Raw genomic sequence first — 18,411 nt, forward strand, 5'->3', positions numbered from 1 at the left:
ATTAAAATTTAACTAGATATTTTTAATTACAAAAATGTGAGTAATAACTGAAAGGGTTAAATGGATGCAATGACTCAGCAAAAGGTGACGCCTAAATCTGAGAGAGCTCTCAGTGTGAGAGAAGCCTCTCTGTGTGAGAGATCGCCACAGTGGGAGAATAGGTTTCATTGTTAGTAGGCCTGATTGTGAGGGAGGCCTCGGTATGACTAGAATGTGACATTCTGCCACAGGAGAAAAACCAAGAAAAGCACACAGAGAGGAAGCCTTTCGGATTCTTAACACGTGGGAATGCATATCATAAGAAATATATTAAGGATTCCAGAGAAGGGGGACAAATGCTTGTGATAGGAAATGGGCTTCAGTTAAGAGAGGAATACGTGGGACACAAGAAATTGAGGTACTGAGAATGAAATGAAAAGCCAGTTGAATGCTTTCACATACAAAATATATCTTGGTTAAAGCCTTTGATACAAAGTTTCAGTCTAGAAAGCATTGCTTTTCATCCTCATTCTCTGTCTTGTTATATTAATTTTGGCAGTATTACCATTGGGAGGATAGAGTTTTGAAAAGAAGTGGAAAATGCCCCATTAAAAACTGGAGAGCAAAAACTATTAGAGGAGGGGAGTAGGCTGAAGCTTGTTAGAGTCAGTGGGCCAAAGCTAGTGTCGTCCTGAGGAGAGTGAGTAGGCCGAAGCCTGTTAAGAGTCAGTGGGCCGAAGCTAGTGTTGTCCTGAGGAGAGTGAGTAGGCCGAAGCCTGTGAGAGTCAGTGGGCCAAAAGTAGTAGGCCGAAGCTAGAGTCAGTGGGCCAAAACTAGTAGGCCGAAGTTAGAGTCAGTGGGCCAAAGCTAGTGTCGTCCTGAGGAGAGTGAGTAGGCCGAAGCCTGTTAGAGCCAGTGGGCCAAAGCTAGTGTCGTCCTGAGGAGAGCGAGTAGGCCGAAGTCTGTTAAAGTCAGTGGGCCAAAGTTAGTATCGTCCTGAGGAGAGTAGGCCGAAGCTAGAGTCAGTGGGCCAAAGCTAGTGTCGTCCTGAGGAGAGTGAGTAGGCCGAAGCCTGTTAGAGTCAGTGGGCCGAAGCTAGTGTTGTCCTGAGGAGAGTGAGTAGGCCGAAGCCTGTTGGTCAGTGGGCCAAAAGTAGTAGGCCGAAGCTAGAGTCAGTGGGCCAAAACTAGTAGGCCGAAGTTAGAGTCAGTGGGCCAAAGCTAGTGTCGTCCTGAGGAGAGTGAGTAGGCCAAAGCCTGTTAGAGCCAGTGGGCCGAAGCTAGTGTCATCCTGAGGAGAGCGAGTAGGCCGAAGTCTGTTAAAGTCAGTGGGCCAAAGTTAGTATCGTCCTGAGGAGAGTAGGCCGAAGCTAGAGTCAGTGGGCCAAAGCTAGTGTCGTCCTGAGGAGAGTAGGCCGAAGCCTGTTAGAGTCAGTGGGCCAAAACTAGTGTCATCCTAAGGAGAATATGGTGAAGCCTGTTAGAGTCAGTGGGCCAAAGCTAGTGTCATCCTGAGGATGAGTAGGCCGAAGCCTGTTGGTCAGTGGGCCAAAGCTAGTGTCGTCCTGAGGATGAGTAGGCCGAAGCCTGTTGGTCAGTGGGCCAAAGCTAGTGTCGTCCTGAGGAGAGCGAGTAGGCCGAAGCCTGTTAGAGTCAGTGGGCCAAAGCTAGTGTCATCCTGAAGAGAGTATGGTGAAGCCTGTTAAAGTCAGTGGGCCAAAGCTAGTGTAATTCTGAGGAGAGTAGGCTGAAGCCTCTTAAGAGTTAGTGGGCCAAAACTAGCGTTGTCCTGAGGAGAGTGAGTAGGCCGAAGCCTGTTAGGAGTCAGTGGACCAAAACTAGTGTCATCCTGAGGAGAGTGAGTAGGCCAAAGCCTGTTGGAGTTAGTTGGCCAAAGCTAGCATCTGTCTGAGGAGAGTGAGTAGGCCGAAGCCTGTTGGAGTTAGCTAGGTGGAGTGGCCCTGTGTGGCATCACTGGGTAAGAAAGGGAGTGGCATGTCTGAGGGGAAGGGAAATGGAAGGAGGGAAGAAGGAAAAAGGAAAAAGGAGAGAAAGTAGGGAGATAAAGTAAAGGGGGAAGGTAGGAAGGGAGAGGGGAGGGAGGGAGGGATGAGGTTTGGTAGCTTTCCTCCTAAGCTACAAACTGTGACCATCATGTCGGCTGGTGGGAGCCTTGTCAACTACAAGGCCCCAAAGGCCAGTGACTCCACCACTCCCGTGACCAAGGGAGATTCTATGAAAATATTTATTTTGTCCAGAATTTGATTGCAGCATCTCCATGACACAAAATATCCCGAATGCCATGACAACGATAAAGATGGGGCTCCCACTAGAAGAATTTCTAGGGTTGGTGGGAAAAGTTAATACACTACGATGCAATGTAATTAAAATGAATTATTTCCAGCAATAGGTGTGTAGAGCGTGCAAAGAGTAGTGTTTAAATAACGTTGATGGAAAGTTCCTGACATGGAGATGCTGACGTGAATAAGCTAGCTGAAAGGGAAATGAACCGTGCCTGAACAAAAACTATGAAACCAGTGATAAATGTACATCAGAATTGAACACTTTTATGTTAGCAAATATAGATGTGCCACTTTACAACCCCATTTAATTAACATCTGGAAATCTGTTTTCGACTTGAGGACAAGGAAATGAGCAATAGAGAACCCTAATCTATTTTCTGATATAGTCATATGAACAAGGGAACACAGGGCCACTTAATTGCCTGGCTACTTCCAAGCTTGCTAATTGCACCCTTCACATGAGTTTCACAGACAATGGCTCTTTCCTCCCACCCTGGACATTCCACAGCTATATATACTTCATGTACTTGACCACCACCAGATCTTCTGAAGATGCTAGCCACAGATGCAGGTGAAACATCAGGAGAGAATGCTGCTGGAACATGACCATACAGCCTGGAAAACTCACAGCAACCCAATGTATTTTTATTTTTGTTATTTATTTATTTACGGCATTTATATGCCGCCCTTCTCACCCGAACTGATGACATATTATCCAGAGCGGCTTACAAGATATATATACATACATTATATTATCAGCATAGCACAGTATATATTATGATATTGCACTATACCATTATATTGTAATATTATTAGTAATATTACATGCAATATAAAATATATAATTTTAATTAAGCATTGCATAAATTAGTATAAAACTGATAAAAATAGGTGTGCAGACGGCTAAATATCTTTTGACCAAAAACGGGCAACAGCAATGGCATTGTCTGTATTATATTATATTATATTATACTGCAGATGCAGACTGTAGCCAGGAAATCAGAAGACGCTTACTTCTTGGGAGGAGAGCAATGTCCAATCTTGATAAAATAGTAAAGAGTAGAGACATCAGACTGGCAACAAAGATCTGCCTAGTCAAAGCCATGGTATTCCCTGTAGTAACCTACGGATGTGAGAGCTGGACCTTAGGGAAGGCTGAGCGAAGGAAGATCGATGCTTTTGAGCTATGGTGTTGGAGGAAAGTGCTGAGAGTGCCTTGGACTGCGAGAAGATCCAACCAGTCCATCCTCCAGGAAATAAAGCCCGACTGCTCACTGGAGGGAAAGATACTAGAGACAAAGTTGAAGTACTTTGGCCACATCATGAGGAGACAGCAAAGCCTAGAGAAGACAATTATGCTGGGGAAAGTGGAAGGCAAAAGGAAGAGGGGCCGACCAAGGGCAAGATGGATGGATGGCATCCTTGAAGTGACCGGACTGACCTTGAGGGAGCTGGGGGTGGTAACGGCCGACAGGGAGCTCTGGCGTGGGCTGGTCCATGAGGTCACGAAGAGTCGGAGACGACTGAACAACAATATTATATTATATTATAATAATAATAATAATAATTATTATAACTTTATTTGTACCCCGCTAGCATCTCCCAAGGGATTCGATGCGGCTTACAATAGGCCGGAGCCCAACACAATACAACAACACAATACATAGCAAATAAAACAGTTAAAGCAGAAAAACAATAGCAATAGCAATATAACAGGACATTATTAAAAACTGAGCCGGCCGGAGTGGGGTACAGGGTTAATATTATATTATATTATATTATATTATAAGCATAGCACAGGAGACAAGATGCCTCCCTCTCTCTCTTTGGTCCAGAGTAGTAGTTGGTGCTGTGGGGAGGGGCTCCCAACTGATGACATATTATCCAAGCTTTGAGCGATTCCGTATCACCCTGAAGCATTGTCTAACTTCCCACATCTCTCAGCAGGTGCAAAACATTTCTCCGGCGTTTATGATCTGATGAAAAGGGTTGGCTGTTTATGGCGTCGTGGCTGAGATTTTGAGGTAGATTTCATGCATTTTAAAATTTAATTGTCTAATGGTTTTAATAGCATATGCTGTTTATATGCTTTTAAAGTTACATTTATATATTAATGCATTCACAATGTTTTTAGGTAGCATTGATGTTTATTGTTGGCTGCCTTTGAGACCCTATAGTGCAGACATAGGGCAAACTCGGGCCCTCCAGGTGTTTTGGACTCCCAACTTGCACAATTCCTAACAGCCAATAGGGCCGAAGTTTGCCCTGTTATAGTAGGAGAAGGGTGAGCTTATGATGTCTACACCTGTACCATGTATGCTTGAAACTGTACAGAAATTATCTGGATTATCGCTTATGATAGATAGTTAAACATCGTAAGAGGATAAAAAACTGAGAATGTAAGTATTTTAATGGGAGTAAATGGCAGCTGGTATGACTCTTGAGAAAACTGTACCTCTATATAATAATAATTATTTATTTATTTACTTCATTTGTATACCGCTCTCTCTCAGCCCTTAGGCGACTCAGAGCGGTTAACAACCCATCAAAATACAAAATACACAACAATAGCATATAAAACAATAACAACTACATCAATACAACCATACATCAATACATCAGTATAACTAATAACTAATCCATTGTGTCTTATCAGTAAAATCATGATCCGATCTCATTGTCCATTATTCCATGTTCCAATAATAAATTAATTGCACTGCTTAATTAAAGGCCTGTTCAAAGAGCCAGGTCTTCACTCTCCTCCTGAATACCAGTAGGGAGGGGGCCGATCTAATATCTGCGGGAAGGGCGTTCCACAGCCGAGGGGCCACCACTGAGAAGGCCCTGTCTCTCGTCCCTGCCAGCCATGCTTGTGAGGCTGGCGGGACCGAGAGCAGGGCCTCCCCAGATGATCTTAACGTCCTAACTGGTTCATAGGGGGTGATGCGTTCGGACAAGTAGGTTGGGCCAGAACCGTTTAGGGCTTTAATAATAATAATAATAATAATAATAATAATAATACCACTTTATTTATATTCTGCCCTAACTCCCCAAGGGGACTCAGGGCAGATCACAGTACACATACATGGCAAACATTCAGTGTCATTTTGGATAGACAGGACAGAGACAGACAGAACAGAAAGGAGGTATGTTGGGTCAACGTCCAGCTTTTTTGGCACCTTGGAGGTTGTGCTCAAATCCAGCCTCGGTGGGTGCTGTTGCTCCATTCTCTATGATGAAGAGCCATCAGGACTTTCTCCTTCCTTTTGATCGCAGGGCATTTTCAGATCTTTTTCTTCATGGTGTCGTAAAATACCTCCCCCACTTATTTTAGCAGTGGTACCTAATTTCTCTACTTACAGCTCAAGCTATTTTCAAACTGCTTAGGTAAACAGCAAGCTGGGCTGATAGTTGGGTGACCATGTTAACCCAGGCACCTTTCAGTTGGTAGATCTTATCATTGCTGGTGATTTATCAGCTGTGCTAAAGCCTGGCATCATACAGTATATATCTCATACATATATACTTTAAGAGATTGGAGGAGGTGTATGGTAAGCATGTTCTGCAATGTGACCCTGGTGTTTCTTTTTGTTAAGGTGTTCAAAAAAATATCTTTTTAAGTATATTAAATTTTCTTGAACTCCATCAATCTCAATTTTATCCAATTCTTCTTTTTTGGCCATTAGTTCGTGTATCTACTTTTCTAATATACTCCTTCTCCAGCATTTCTATATCTTTATTCAAACTCCTTTTCCTTTCATCTTGTTTCCTCTTTAACTTGCTTGTTTCTTTTATACATCAGCCTCTTATCACCACCTTCATTGTATCCCACAGTATTCCTTTTGACACATCCCCTTCATTTATTTCCCATGTTTCTTGCCATTCAACTCTTATTTTTTCCACAGTCTCTTTATAATTCAATATCTTAGTATTTAACCGCCACCTTTTCATTTTTTCATAATCACATTTTAACACAATTTCCATTGACACCAAGGCATGATCAGAGACCCTTATATTACTAATATTCGCATTTAACAATTTACTCAGCATATTTACTGAAACCAAAAAATAATCAATTCTTGTGTACACTCTATGTACAGTAGAATAAAATGTATATTTCTTTTCATCTGCCTTTATTACCCTCCATACATCCTTTAATTGCCATTTATGCATAACTTTACTTAGATCTGTTAGTCTTCTATTTATTCTTTGCGTAGTTTTATCTTTTTCTTCATCCATACAGAATAAACAATGGTTTTCCTATTTTCTTCACAATCCTCCCAAGTCAATTCTAATGGGTGAGGAGCATAGGAGTGACGTGCTGTACTGCTTGATTCTCTTTTGCTTTGCTTGTTTTTATATCTATTTGTTGTATGTGCATTGTTTCCTGTAATTTAAGTATAAAGTATGATATTATAGTATTGTCAAAGGCTTTCATGGCCGGAATCACTGGGATGCTGTGTGATTTCCGGGCTGTATGGTCATGTTCTAGCAGCATTTTCTCCTGATGTTTCACCTGCATTTATGATCCCCTGAATTTGCCAGCCACAGATGCAGGTGAATCGTCAGGGGAAAATGCTGCTAGAACACAGCCATACAGCCCTTTGATATTAAAGTTCATGATTAATTTTTCAAAAACGAATCCTCTGTTATATGCATCCCCACACATCAAGACTCTGAACAATGTATTCTCCATGTCTTCTTGCATAGGAGTCATTAGTGAAACATTTTTCAGACTCTAAACATATCAATGGTTTCTCATCGCTATGGATTTTGAATGTCATATAAGACCTTCAAATCCTTCTGCTTTGAGTGAGTTGCTTGATGACGACCAAGACATGCCTTCCCACTGAAACCTTTCCCACACACCAGGCATTTAAATGGCTTCTCCACAATATGAGTGGCTTGATGATAGATGAGGGATGCCTTTCGAGGGAAACTTTGTCCACACTCCAGGCATTTGAATGGTCTCTCCCCAGTATGAATTGCTTGATGCTGAGTGAGGTATGTCTTCTGAGTGAAACTTTTTCCGCACTCCAGGCATTCATATGGCTTCTCGCCTCTGTGAGTTGCTTGATGCCGAGTGAGGTCTGCCTTCCGACTGAAACCTTTACCACACTCCAGACACGGAAACGGTTTCTCCCCACTGTGAATTGTTTCATGGTAAGTCAGATCTATCTTCCGAAAAAAACTTTTCCCACACTCCAGGCATTTGAATGGTTTCTCCCCAGTGTGAATGGCTTGATGATGGGCGAGGGATTTCTTCCAAGTGAAACTATTTCCACACTCCAGGCATTTGAATGGTTTCTCCCCCGTGTGAGTTGCTTGATGCAGAGTGAGGTCTGCCTTCTGAATAAAGCCTTTTCCACACTCCGGGCATTTGAATGGTTTCTCCCCAGTATGAATTGCTTGATGCAGAGTGAGGTGTGACTTCTGAATAAAGCCTTTTCCACACTCTGGGCATTTGAATGGTTTCTCCCCAGTGTGAATGGCTTGATGCCGAGTGAGGTTTGCCTTCCCAATAAAGCCTTTTCCACACTCCGGGCATTTGAAAGGTTTCTCCTCAGTGTGAGTTGCTTGATGCCGAGTGAGGTGTGACTTCCGAATAAAGCCTTTTCCACACTCTGGGCATTGGAATGGTTTCTCCCCAGTGTGAATGGCTTGATGACGAGTGAGGGATGTCTTCTGAACAAAGCCTTTTCCACACTCCAGGCACTGGAACGGTTTCTCGCCAGTGTGAGTTGCTTGATGCCAAATGAGGGAGGTCTTCTGGGTGAAACTTTTCCCACACTCTAGGCATTTGAATGGTTTCTCCCCAGTGTGAGTTGCTTGATGCTGAATGAGGTTTGCCTTCCGAATAAAGTCTTTTCCACACTCGAGGCATTGGAATGGTTTCTTCCCAGTGTGAGTTGCTTGATGCTGAATGAGGTTTGCCTTCCGAACAAAGCCTTTTCCACACTCCGGGCATTGGAATGGTTTCTCCCCAGTGTGAGTTGCTTGATGCCAAGCGAGGTGTGTCTTCTGAATAAAACCTTTTCCACACTCCTGGCATTGGAACGGTTTCTCCCCAGTGTGAGTTGCTTGATGCCAAGTGAGGTGTGCCTTCCAAATAAAGCCTTTTCCACACTCTGGGCATTTAAAAGGTTTCTCCCCAGTGTGAAATGCTTGATGATAGGTGAGGTGTGCCTTCTGAATAAAGCCTTTTCCACACTCCAGGCATTTGAACTGCATCTCCCTTGTGTGGGCTACTTGATGCCAACTGAGGTTTGCCTTCCGAATAAAGCCCTTTCCACACTCTAGGCATTTGAATGGTTTCTCCCCAGTGTGAGTTGCTTGATGCCAAGTGAGGTGTGCCTTCCAAATAAAGCCTTTTCCACACTCCTGGCATTTAAACTGCATCTCTCTTGTGTGAGTTACTTGATGACGAGTGAAATATAACTTTTGGCTGAAACTTTTCCCGCACTCTGCACATTTAAACTGTTTCTCTCCAACATGAGTTGCTTGATGACAAAGGAGGTGACTCTTCAAAATGAAACCCTTTCGGCATATCCAACAATGAAATAGTTTCTTCCCTTTGTGATCTGATTGGTAACGTGAGAGGAAGGCCTTTTGACTGAATCTCTTTTTCCCCTTCAAACCCTTCAGTGTTTTTTCTGCCTTTTTGGTTCTTTGATCTGTCAGAAGTTGTGACTTTAACGAGGAACTGTTTCCATAAGTGCTTCCTGGAAAAAGACACCAGAAGTCAACAAGATTAGAAGAATGAGGCCTGCTTTAATATATCAAGAGTGAGAAAAAAAATGCTGGTTTTATGTGAGCTGACTAAGCACAAGACGGGAGGAGCCTTACCAAGAGAGGACAGGATTTCCAAATTCTCCTCCATCACCTTCTGATGAAGGGCCCTTTGGCCTGTGTCCAACAGAGCCCACTCTTCTTCTGTGAAATCCACAGCCACCTCCTCAAAAGTCACCTGGAAAACAACAAAAATATTGTTTCAGACTGCTGTAAAAACTGAAATTCTTATTGGAAGACAGCTACAGGCTCTTTGAATTAACACATTTCATGCAAGCAAAGGGAAAGAACAAGATTCTGTGAGGACCAGAGAGTGGTCAAATGGACAGCAGTACATGGCCTGCTCCTTTTTTGGCTTGTTTAAGGGTCTGGCCCCTACCTGATGTACTCCTGCAGATGCTGTTCTGAGATAATCATGAGGAAGAGATGCACTTATACTTGTAGACCAAGTCCTTGTTCCATCTCCTGGAAGGAACAGAAAGGAGAAGGGAAAGAAAATATTATTACCCATTCTTTCTTTTCTCCGTCAAATTCCTTCTACACATTCAAATGTAACAAACATCACAAATAACTGGGAGAAAATGGTATCTGAGGCAGGAATGACATGGAAGAAAGGAGGATAGGCTCTTAAATGAAAGAATGTCAAAGTCACCTTGGGTTAGCCAAAAACAACAACAACATTTAAAACCTACAGACAATGTGAAAATAAGCCGGTGGCAACCTATCCTTTCACTATTTACATTAATTAAAAACTTTATTTATAGATCACCCTATCCCCCCGAGGGGACTCAGGGCTGTTTACACACAAAAAGGCAAACATTAAATGCCCAAACAGGCGCAAATACATTAAAGCAACACAACATAGTACAACTAATAGTAACAGTGATTCAATTGCATAAAAGAATAAACTACGCTCAATTTTCTTATTATTTCCATTTTTGGTGGTCAAAATTTTAAATCTCTGCATTTTTCACATCTGCAGTGGGAGCTGATGAGATTAGCCTTTCCCACTTTTTTTGTAGTTTTGCTGGTCATACATGCTCAGAAGTGGGCGCTAATGGCAGCTGAATTTACATTGCCGTGTTGTAGGCAGGAACACCCCACAGCAATAGGGTGGACTAGAGCCTTCTTCATTCCCACCTGAACATTTGTTGCATTGCTTTCTGCCAAAATACTATTATACCCTGATACTAAGAGTTGTATTCCTCCCGTCCTTCTTTACCAGTGAAAATGCTACAAGGGAAAAATCCAGCTACACAGAAGCTAAGAAAGAAAAAGCAGATTTTCTGTTAGGAGACTTTCTTAGCTGAAGTATGCCTACAGCATCCTAGTACTGTTTAGGTAGCATGATATTGTTAACATGCCATGATTCATACAACCCAGATATATTCAGGCAGACTTGAATAGAGAAGGCCAAGGAGAAAACTTCGGACGGCACTTACGCATTGAGGGAGACTTTCCTTCGCTGTCCTCCATCATCCACCTTGGCTGCTGCCTTTGACTGGATTCAGAAAAACACCGATCTGCCTCGGGGATTCTTTCCGGAAACAAATCCTACAACACAAGCAGAAAAAATAAAATAAAATAAAAGGGAGAATTGGGGGGGGGGGGGGGGGGAATACAAGAAGGCTTCAGTAGTGGTGGGGAGTGGGAGGTGAGATATGTTGAACACTTACATCTTCTGAATGAAGAGGATTGTGTTAATTTGCTTGTAATAATAATAATAATAATAATAATAATAATAATAATAATAATATAATAATAATGTCATGTTTCTAACAGCTAAAATATAACCTTTCTACAGAGATAATAGTACAGAATAAGATGACAGATAAGCACATCACTACTACCCATGTTTAAATAGAAGCTGTTTTAAGAATCATGTTTCCCTGTGAGAACAAAAGGACAGGAAAGAGGGAACCAATCTAATCTCCCTACCAAAGAGTTGCAGAACCCGAAGAAGCCACTGAGAAGAAGGCTCTCTCCCAGGAGGGAAGACCAGGAGAGAACACCCAGCAGAGGACAACCGGGGCAGATAAAACACTTTTTGGAAAAGCCGTATGAAGCTGTACAGGAAATGACCAGTGCTATTAATTGTGACTAGGACTGTATCAATAATTGCCCAATCTCTTAAAAATGGTATCCATATATACCCAACAGAACCCCCATTAGTAACCTAGCTGCAAATTCTATCTTCTGGGAAGAAGAATCCCATTATACTGGTCCAGGCTATACTTGACCTGCCTTTTGACTGATGAGACGCAATTATCTCTGGCCTCGGCTTGTTCCAGAATTTTCAGAAAACCAAAGTGCTCTTTCAGTAGACATCAGCCAATTCAATATCGATGGCCCTCAAAATGACCAGAAGGAACTGAGCTCACCATCTCCTCGTCCCACTTCTTCTCTGCCTGACTCAGGAGGAAGCCTTCTGCCAGGGCCACCGCCTGGGAACTGGTCTCTGCCCCACATTCTCTCACCCAGGACGACATCTCAGAGGGAAGGAGTGCCAGGAACTGCTCAAAGACCACCAAGTCCAACATCTCCCCCTTGGTATGTCTTTCTGGCTGGAGCCACTGGCAGCAGAGAAGGTGCAGCTGGCTGCAAACCTCCCGAGGTCCTGATGTCTCCCTGTAGCCAAAGTATAATGTAGTAGTTTTAGAAATAAAGAAAAAGCATTTTAAATATAGCATCAAATCATTAGTTTGGTACAGGAAGTTTCTGAATTCACAGCTAAAGTGATAAAAGAACCTGTTTCATTTTGTTTCGAGATTGGGCTTTATGTCTAGCAGCTGAATAAGTAAACCCAAGATAGCATCCAACTTACTACTAAATTTGCTGTTGGTGGAAGCATTACCTTGAAAGCCTTATTCACTTCAATCGGTGGACACAAAGGGGAAAAAAGCTCAGATAGCCTTTCCGGCTTGATAGCTACATGCCTACCAAAACTCTACCCAAAAGTCATTCACAGCACAGAGTCAAATTATGTTTTTAAAAAGTAGAGGCATACACTGGCACAGACTTCAATTTAAAAAAAAACCCTTCAAGGTTGTTGCAGAACCCTGGCATTCCAAAGATCACAGTTTGGGAAGCACTGGCATATATCCCTGTGACCACGATCAAAGGGAAAGAACTGCAGAGAAGAAGTTTCCTGCCAGCATCTGCCATGTGAGGCAACCGCTTCCTTGGCCTAAAGGTGGGGCCTTTTCCACAGGGTGAAAAGCTCAATGCGCTTTGCCCAGTCCCTCAGTCTGAAATAATCCATGCTGAGAGTCAGTTAAGAGTTTTGGACTGGAGACATCCTCCTATAAATCCCTAACTTTCATTGCAATCTCCCTGGGTTATATATGGCCCTTCCACACAGTCATATAACCTAGAATATCAAGGCAGAAAATCCCATAATATCTGCTTTGACATGGGTTATCTGAGTCCACACTGTTACATATTCCAGTTCAAAGCAGAAAATGTGGGTTTTTATCCAGCTGTGCGTAAGGGGCCTTGGCCTCCATGAATTGTTTTCCCTAAGATTTGTTTCAGTCTATTTGATAATATTTCTGCCAATAACTAGTAATAGCAATTCACTAATGAAATTGGTCTGAAATTCTTCACTTGTTCTATATCTCTAACTTGTTGAACTTGCTGGCCGAAAGATCACAGGTTCGAATCCAGGGAGCAGGGTGAGCTCCCATTATTAGCCCCAGCTTCTGCCAACCTAGCAGTTCGAAAACATGCAAATGTGAGTAGGTCAATCGGTACCACTCCAGCGGGAGGGTAACGGTGCTCCATGCAGTCATGCTGGCTACATGACCTTGGAGGTGTCTATGGACAACGCCGGCTCTTCGGCTTAGAAATGGAGATGGGCACCAATGCCCAGAGTCGGACACAACTGGACTTAATTTCAGGGGAAAGCCTTTACCTTTAACCTAACTTGTTGAAGTATGAGGACTATCGTGGTCTCTGCCCAGGAGTCTGGAGTTGAAATCCACAAGCATGTGAACAATTTGAACAGGAAGGAAGAAACAATTCTTCTATGGTAGGGGTACTATCATATGAAAACAAACAAAATCTGTCTACAAGAAATGCAACCAGAGAAGTCATCCATAGGAGAGCACCTGATGAACCAACCTGGACACAGCATGTTATTTGAGAACACAGAAATGCTGGACCACTCCAACAACCACCATGTCAGGCTACACAGAGAAGACACTGAAATCCACAAGAAGCACGTGGACAATTTCAACAGAAAGGAGGAAACCATGAAAATGAACAAAACCTGGCTAGCAGCATTTAAAAAAGCTCTGACATCAGGAGCAACACCCACAAAATAGGGGCATTCCTGACATGAAACAATCAGGGCCAGCTAACACCTCCAAACAAAGGACCCCCCCCCCCGACAGAAATCAGCTAGTCTTTGAAGCTGCAAGGCCATTTAATTCTTATCAAGGTGGCCAATTGCAACATTCACACTTGTCTCAAACAGACAAGAGTTCTTTCTCCCACCCTGGACACTCTACAGATATATAAACTTCACCTGCCTAGTTTCCAACAGATCTCACAAGCTATGAGGATGCCTGACATAGAAGTGAGCGAAACGTTAGGAGAGAATGCTTCTGGAACATGGCCACACTTGCCCAGAAAACTCACAGCAACTCAATAATAATAATAACAATGAGGATGATAATAATAATAATAATACATCACACAGGCCTAGACGTTTGGGACTTGTTATTTTGTGATACAAAATCCAGCATATCTATCTCGTTTGCTGTGAAATACTGTGTTTTGTGTCAGTAAAATAATAATAATAATAATAATAATAATAATAATACGTCAAACTACTCTGGGACTTCTGAATTCAGACAGACAGAGTGAGTATTGGAGCACAATACTCTTGACCTCATGATTGTGTTAAAAAACCAAGTATGGATCGCTGATGTTGCAATCCCAGGTGACAGCAGGATTTTATTTATTTATTATTTATTTCGGGTACTTTTACTCCTCCCTTCTCAACTCCCGGAGGAGGACTCAGGCCGGCTTACAAAAAAGGCACAATTCGATGCCTGTACAAAATAACACATAATATACAAAACCATAATTAAAAGCAGTTATCACAGTTAAAACACTCAACAACCAATACATAACACATCATATAAACCGCATCTAAAACATCATATAAAACATTCACACCTAGCTCCAGCAGGGAAGAGCTCTTTGTCCCACCCTGGTCATTCCACAGATATATAAACCCATTGTCCTATTTCCAACAGACCTCACTACCTCTGAGGATGCTTGCCATAGATGCAGGTGAAACGTCAGGAGAAATGCCTCTAGAACATGGCCATATAGCCCAAAAAAACCCACAAGAACCTAATCATATAAAAACATCATATAAAAACGATTCTCGTGCTCAGCGTTTCATCTTTCAGAGTTCCATAGATCTAATCCATTAATCGTTTCCTAGTCATCATCAAAGTTCTTCCTTTATCTGCCCGATTGTCCAAATGCCTGGTCCCAGATCCATGTTTTTAGTTTTTTCCTGAAGGAAAGGAGAGATGTTGCAGATCTAATTTCCCCGGGGAGTGAATTCCACAGGATTGAAGAGAAAAGCTGTCACGATGTGAGAATTTAAATATTGAACTGCAAAGACTCTGGCACAAGCCAGTCAAGGCGGTCCCAGTGGTGATCGGCACACTGGGTGCAGTGCCTAAAGACCTTGGCCTGCACTTAAACACAATCGGCGCTGACAAAATTCCCACTTGCCAGCTGCAGAAGGACGCCTTACGGGGATCTTGCACACATTATTTGTCGATGCATCACACAGTCCTTAACCCTTGGGAAGTGTCCAAGGTGTGATCCAGTACAACAGCCAGCAGAGTGATCTTGTTTGCTGTGGACTCATCTTGTTGTGTATCAAATAACAATAATAATAATAACAACAACAAAAACAACAATAATAATAATAGGGTTTTTGTGAGTTTTTCGGTCTGTATCGCCACGTTCCAGAAGCACTCTCTCCTGGCGTTTCGCCTGCATCAATGGCAGCCATTCTCGGACGTTGTGAGGTCCCACAGCCTCTGAGGATGCTTGGCACAGATGCAGGCGAAACGTCAGGAGAGAATGCTTCTGGAGCATGGCCATGCAGCTCAAAACACCTACAACAACCCAGTGGTTCCGGACATGAAAGCCTTCGACAGTGCCTAATGGTCACTGACCAGATGTTCCAGGGAGAGAAAGATCCCCCCTCCATGCTCCTTCCCTCTTTGGAGTCCCCAAGCCCTTCCGGGTCCCTCTCCACCTCTTCTGGGCGCCTCTCTGGGAAGATTCTCCTCTGGCCGGAAGGGGCGGGGAAAACGAGGCCACGAGGGAGGGATGCCGAGAGGCGCTTGCAGCTGTCGCTCAAAGAAACAGACCAAGGGTGTTGTGGACTTCTACTCCCAGAAGCCTCTGCTGCTTGGCTCAACGATCAGGCATTCTGGGAAATGGAGTCCACCACTCGAGATCTGGAGGCAGCCTGGCTTTGGAGGCCTCCCTCTGAGGAGCCGTTCTCGTTTGGAACCAAAGTTTTCGAAAAGCCCTCCTGTGCTGTGATTGGCCGGCCTCTTAGCCAATGGGAGGGCTGTTTCTGAGGGCAGAGCAGGCGTGCTCAGCGCGTGGCAGTGTGTGCGCATGCGTGGGCGGGGTTGGCGGGAGGCTCGGGCAACGGTCTTTTCCAGACAGTGAGAGGAGGAGGAGGAAAGGCCAGGAGCAGAAGCAGCAGGTTGGGGAGCTTGTCAGGCCCTTCGTTTGGGGGGAAGAATGTCTCTCCTTTGGTTTTGTTTTGAATCTAGTGCTCCCATGAGGATGTGGGTGAACTACAACTCCCAAAATGGTTGGTCAATCGCCCCCAAACTCCCTCAGTATCCAAAGTTATTGTATTTATTTCCTGACGACCTGGATATGGCGCCCTTGTCACCTCGAGAGGGACTCAGGCCGGCTTACAAGGAAGAAGTCAAGACAATGTCAGAGAATCCAAGAGTTGGAAGAGACCTCGTGGGCCATCCAGTCCAGCCCCCTTCTGCCAAGAAGCAGGAATATGGCAGAATGTTACCTTAATATTAATACTGTATATTATTATATTGTACTATAATATTATAATGGAATATTATGAGTAATATTGCCTATATTTTAAATATATAATTATAATATATTATTATTATTAGTAGTAGTAGTATTGTATTACTTATTATTATTATTATTATTTATTAACTTTATTGGTTCCCCGCTAACATCTCCCGAAGGACTCGGTGCGCCTTACAAAGGCCAAGGCCCTCAATAAAACAACAGCCTAACAAATACAACACTAAAACTCATAGAGCAACTCATATTGTTGACCATGTTGGGTCTGTGTGCCACATTTTTTGCAGATCCATTGTGGGCTGGGCTTGGAGTGCTCCTTGGATGTAGGTTAACTATAAATCCCAGCAACCACAATTCCCAAATGACAAAATCCAAAAATCCCTCTCAACCCTACCAAATTATGACACGATATTTGTGCCAATTGGGTCCACAACCATCTTTGTTTGTGTTCTCTGGATGTATGGAATAATAGAATTGGAAAAGACCTCGTGGGCCATCCAGTCCAATCCCCTTCTGCCAAGAAGCAGGAAAATCTGTTCAAAGCACCCCCGACAGATGGCCATCCAACCTCTGTTTAAAAGCCTCCGAACAAGGAGACTCCACCACACTTTGGGGCAGAGAGTTCCACTGCTGAACAGCTCTCACCGTCAGGAAGTTCTTCCTTATGTTCAGGTGGAATCTCCTTTCCTGTAGTTTGAAGCCATTGCTCTGCGCCCTAGTCTCCAGAGCAGCAGAAAACAAGCTTGCTCCCTCCTCCCTATGACTTCCTCTAACATATTTATACATGGCCCTCATCATGTCTCCTCTCAGCCTTCTCTCAGCAGGCTAAACTTGCCCAGCTCTTAAAGCCACTCCTTATAGGGCTTGTTCTCCAGACCCTTGATCATTTGAGTCACCCTCCTCTGGACACATTCCTGCTTGTCAATCTCTCCCTTCAATTGTGCCCATATTCCAAGTGTGGTCTAAGTACAACTCCAAAACTCAAGGTCAATGCACACCCAACCCTTCCAATATTTTCTGTTGGTCATGGGAGTTCTGTATGCCAAGTTTGGTTCAATTCCATCGTTGGTGGGGTCCGAGGGGCTCTTTGATTGTAGGTGAACTATCAATCCCAGCAACTACAACTCTCAAATGACAAAATCAACCCCCCACCCCCACCCCAAAGCCACCAGTATTCAAATTTTGGCATGTCTGGTGTTTGTGCCAAATTTGGTCCAGATCTGTTGGTGTTTGGCTTCACTGTACTAATACGTTTACGGTCCTAATACAAATTGCAGGTTATGACCTATAAAGCCCTAAACAAAAGCAGATGTTTTTCTAAAACTCCTGCCTTCCTCCATTATCCCGTGGATATTAGCAGTTTGGTCTCTTGTCCCTCTGCCTTTTCTCAAGCCCACTTGGTCTCCATGAATTGTTTTCACTAAGATTTGTTTCAGTCTATTTGATAATATATCTGCAAATAACTTGTAATCACAATTTACTAATGAAATTGGTCTGAAATTCTTGACTTGTTCCTAATAATAATAATAAGAAGAACAGTAATACTTTTATTTATGCCCTGCCAAAATCTCCCAAAAGGGACTCAGGGAGGCTTATAATAGTGCTGCAGGAGCATACAAATACAGTAAAATGCATATGTCTACCTTGTTCAGACAAGAGGACTATCATTCCCAGTAGTCTGGCGTTTCCCCTTTCTGGAGCACTCAATTCATTATTGAAAGCAATAATAAACCTATTTCATCTTTGTACAGCTTGTAGAACAAGACAGAAAATCCATATGGGCCTAGGGCTTTCTTTATTTTGGCCTTGTCAACGGCCTTACCCATTGCTAACAACAGCCCTCCAAGGGAGGTTGGGATGAAAGTTAGGGGTTTGTAGGAGGATGTCTCCAGCCCAGAACTCTTAACTGCTCTACACAACTGACTCTCAGCATGGCTTATTTCAAACTGAGAGATGGGACAAAGCGCATTGAGCTTTTGACCCTCTGGAAAAGGCCCGACATTCAGGCCAATGAAGCGGTTGCCTCATGTGGCAGGTGCTGGCAGGAATCTGCTTCTCTGCACTTCTTTCCCTTTGATGGTGATCACAGTGAGGTAAACCAGTGCTTCCCAATCTGTGATCTTTGGAACGCAAGGTTTCCGCAAAAACATTGCAGGGGTTCTGCAAAAAATCATTATTATTTTTTAAAAGTCTCTACCAGCATATGAAGATCTTACTGAAATCAGTGT

General features: G+C 43.3%; 2 protein-coding genes across 5 annotated transcripts in view; one reads left to right on the forward strand and one right to left on the reverse strand.

Annotated features, from left to right (window-relative positions):
• The window catches only part of LOC132767726 (zinc finger protein 665-like), a 147,481-nt gene that overhangs the window by 113,736 nt on the left and 15,334 nt on the right, over positions 1 to 18,411 (forward strand). Inside the window, exon 1 of one of the 2 annotated variants that reach the window (XM_067465171.1) lies at positions 15,484 to 15,725. The exons of the other annotated variant lie outside the window; for it this stretch is intronic. Coding sequence (XP_067321272.1) covers positions 15,675 to 15,725 — 51 coding nt within the window. The 5' untranslated portion in view covers positions 15,484 to 15,674. Of the gene's footprint in view, positions 1 to 15,483; positions 15,726 to 18,411 lie in introns of those variants that run through there. 2 annotated transcript variants of the gene reach the window in all.
• LOC132766025 (zinc finger protein 420-like) lies at positions 5,289 to 15,429 on the reverse strand. Of its 3 annotated transcripts, XM_060760345.2 has the most exons (6): positions 15,280 to 15,417; positions 11,452 to 11,698; positions 10,513 to 10,624; positions 9,450 to 9,535; positions 9,128 to 9,248; positions 5,289 to 9,003 (listed from the first exon to the last, which is right to left on the reverse strand). In XM_060760345.2, exons 1-6 carry the CDS (start codon positions 15,312 to 15,314, stop codon positions 7,046 to 7,048), a joined length of 2,559 nt encoding a protein of 852 aa, XP_060616328.2. In that variant the 5' UTR covers positions 15,315 to 15,417; the 3' UTR covers positions 5,289 to 7,045. The 3 variants fall into 3 exon arrangements, with proteins under 3 accessions (XP_060616328.2, XP_067321278.1, XP_067321277.1); XM_067465177.1 differs by lacking the exon at positions 11,452 to 11,698 and having other exon boundaries at positions 15,280 to 15,429; XM_067465176.1 differs by lacking the exons at positions 11,452 to 11,698; positions 15,280 to 15,417 and adding an exon at positions 11,315 to 11,445.

This window comes from Anolis sagrei, chromosome 2 (assembly GCF_037176765.1).
Source record: "Anolis sagrei isolate rAnoSag1 chromosome 2, rAnoSag1.mat, whole genome shotgun sequence".
In the NCBI taxonomy this organism is placed as follows: domain Eukaryota; kingdom Metazoa; phylum Chordata; class Lepidosauria; order Squamata; family Dactyloidae; genus Anolis; species Anolis sagrei.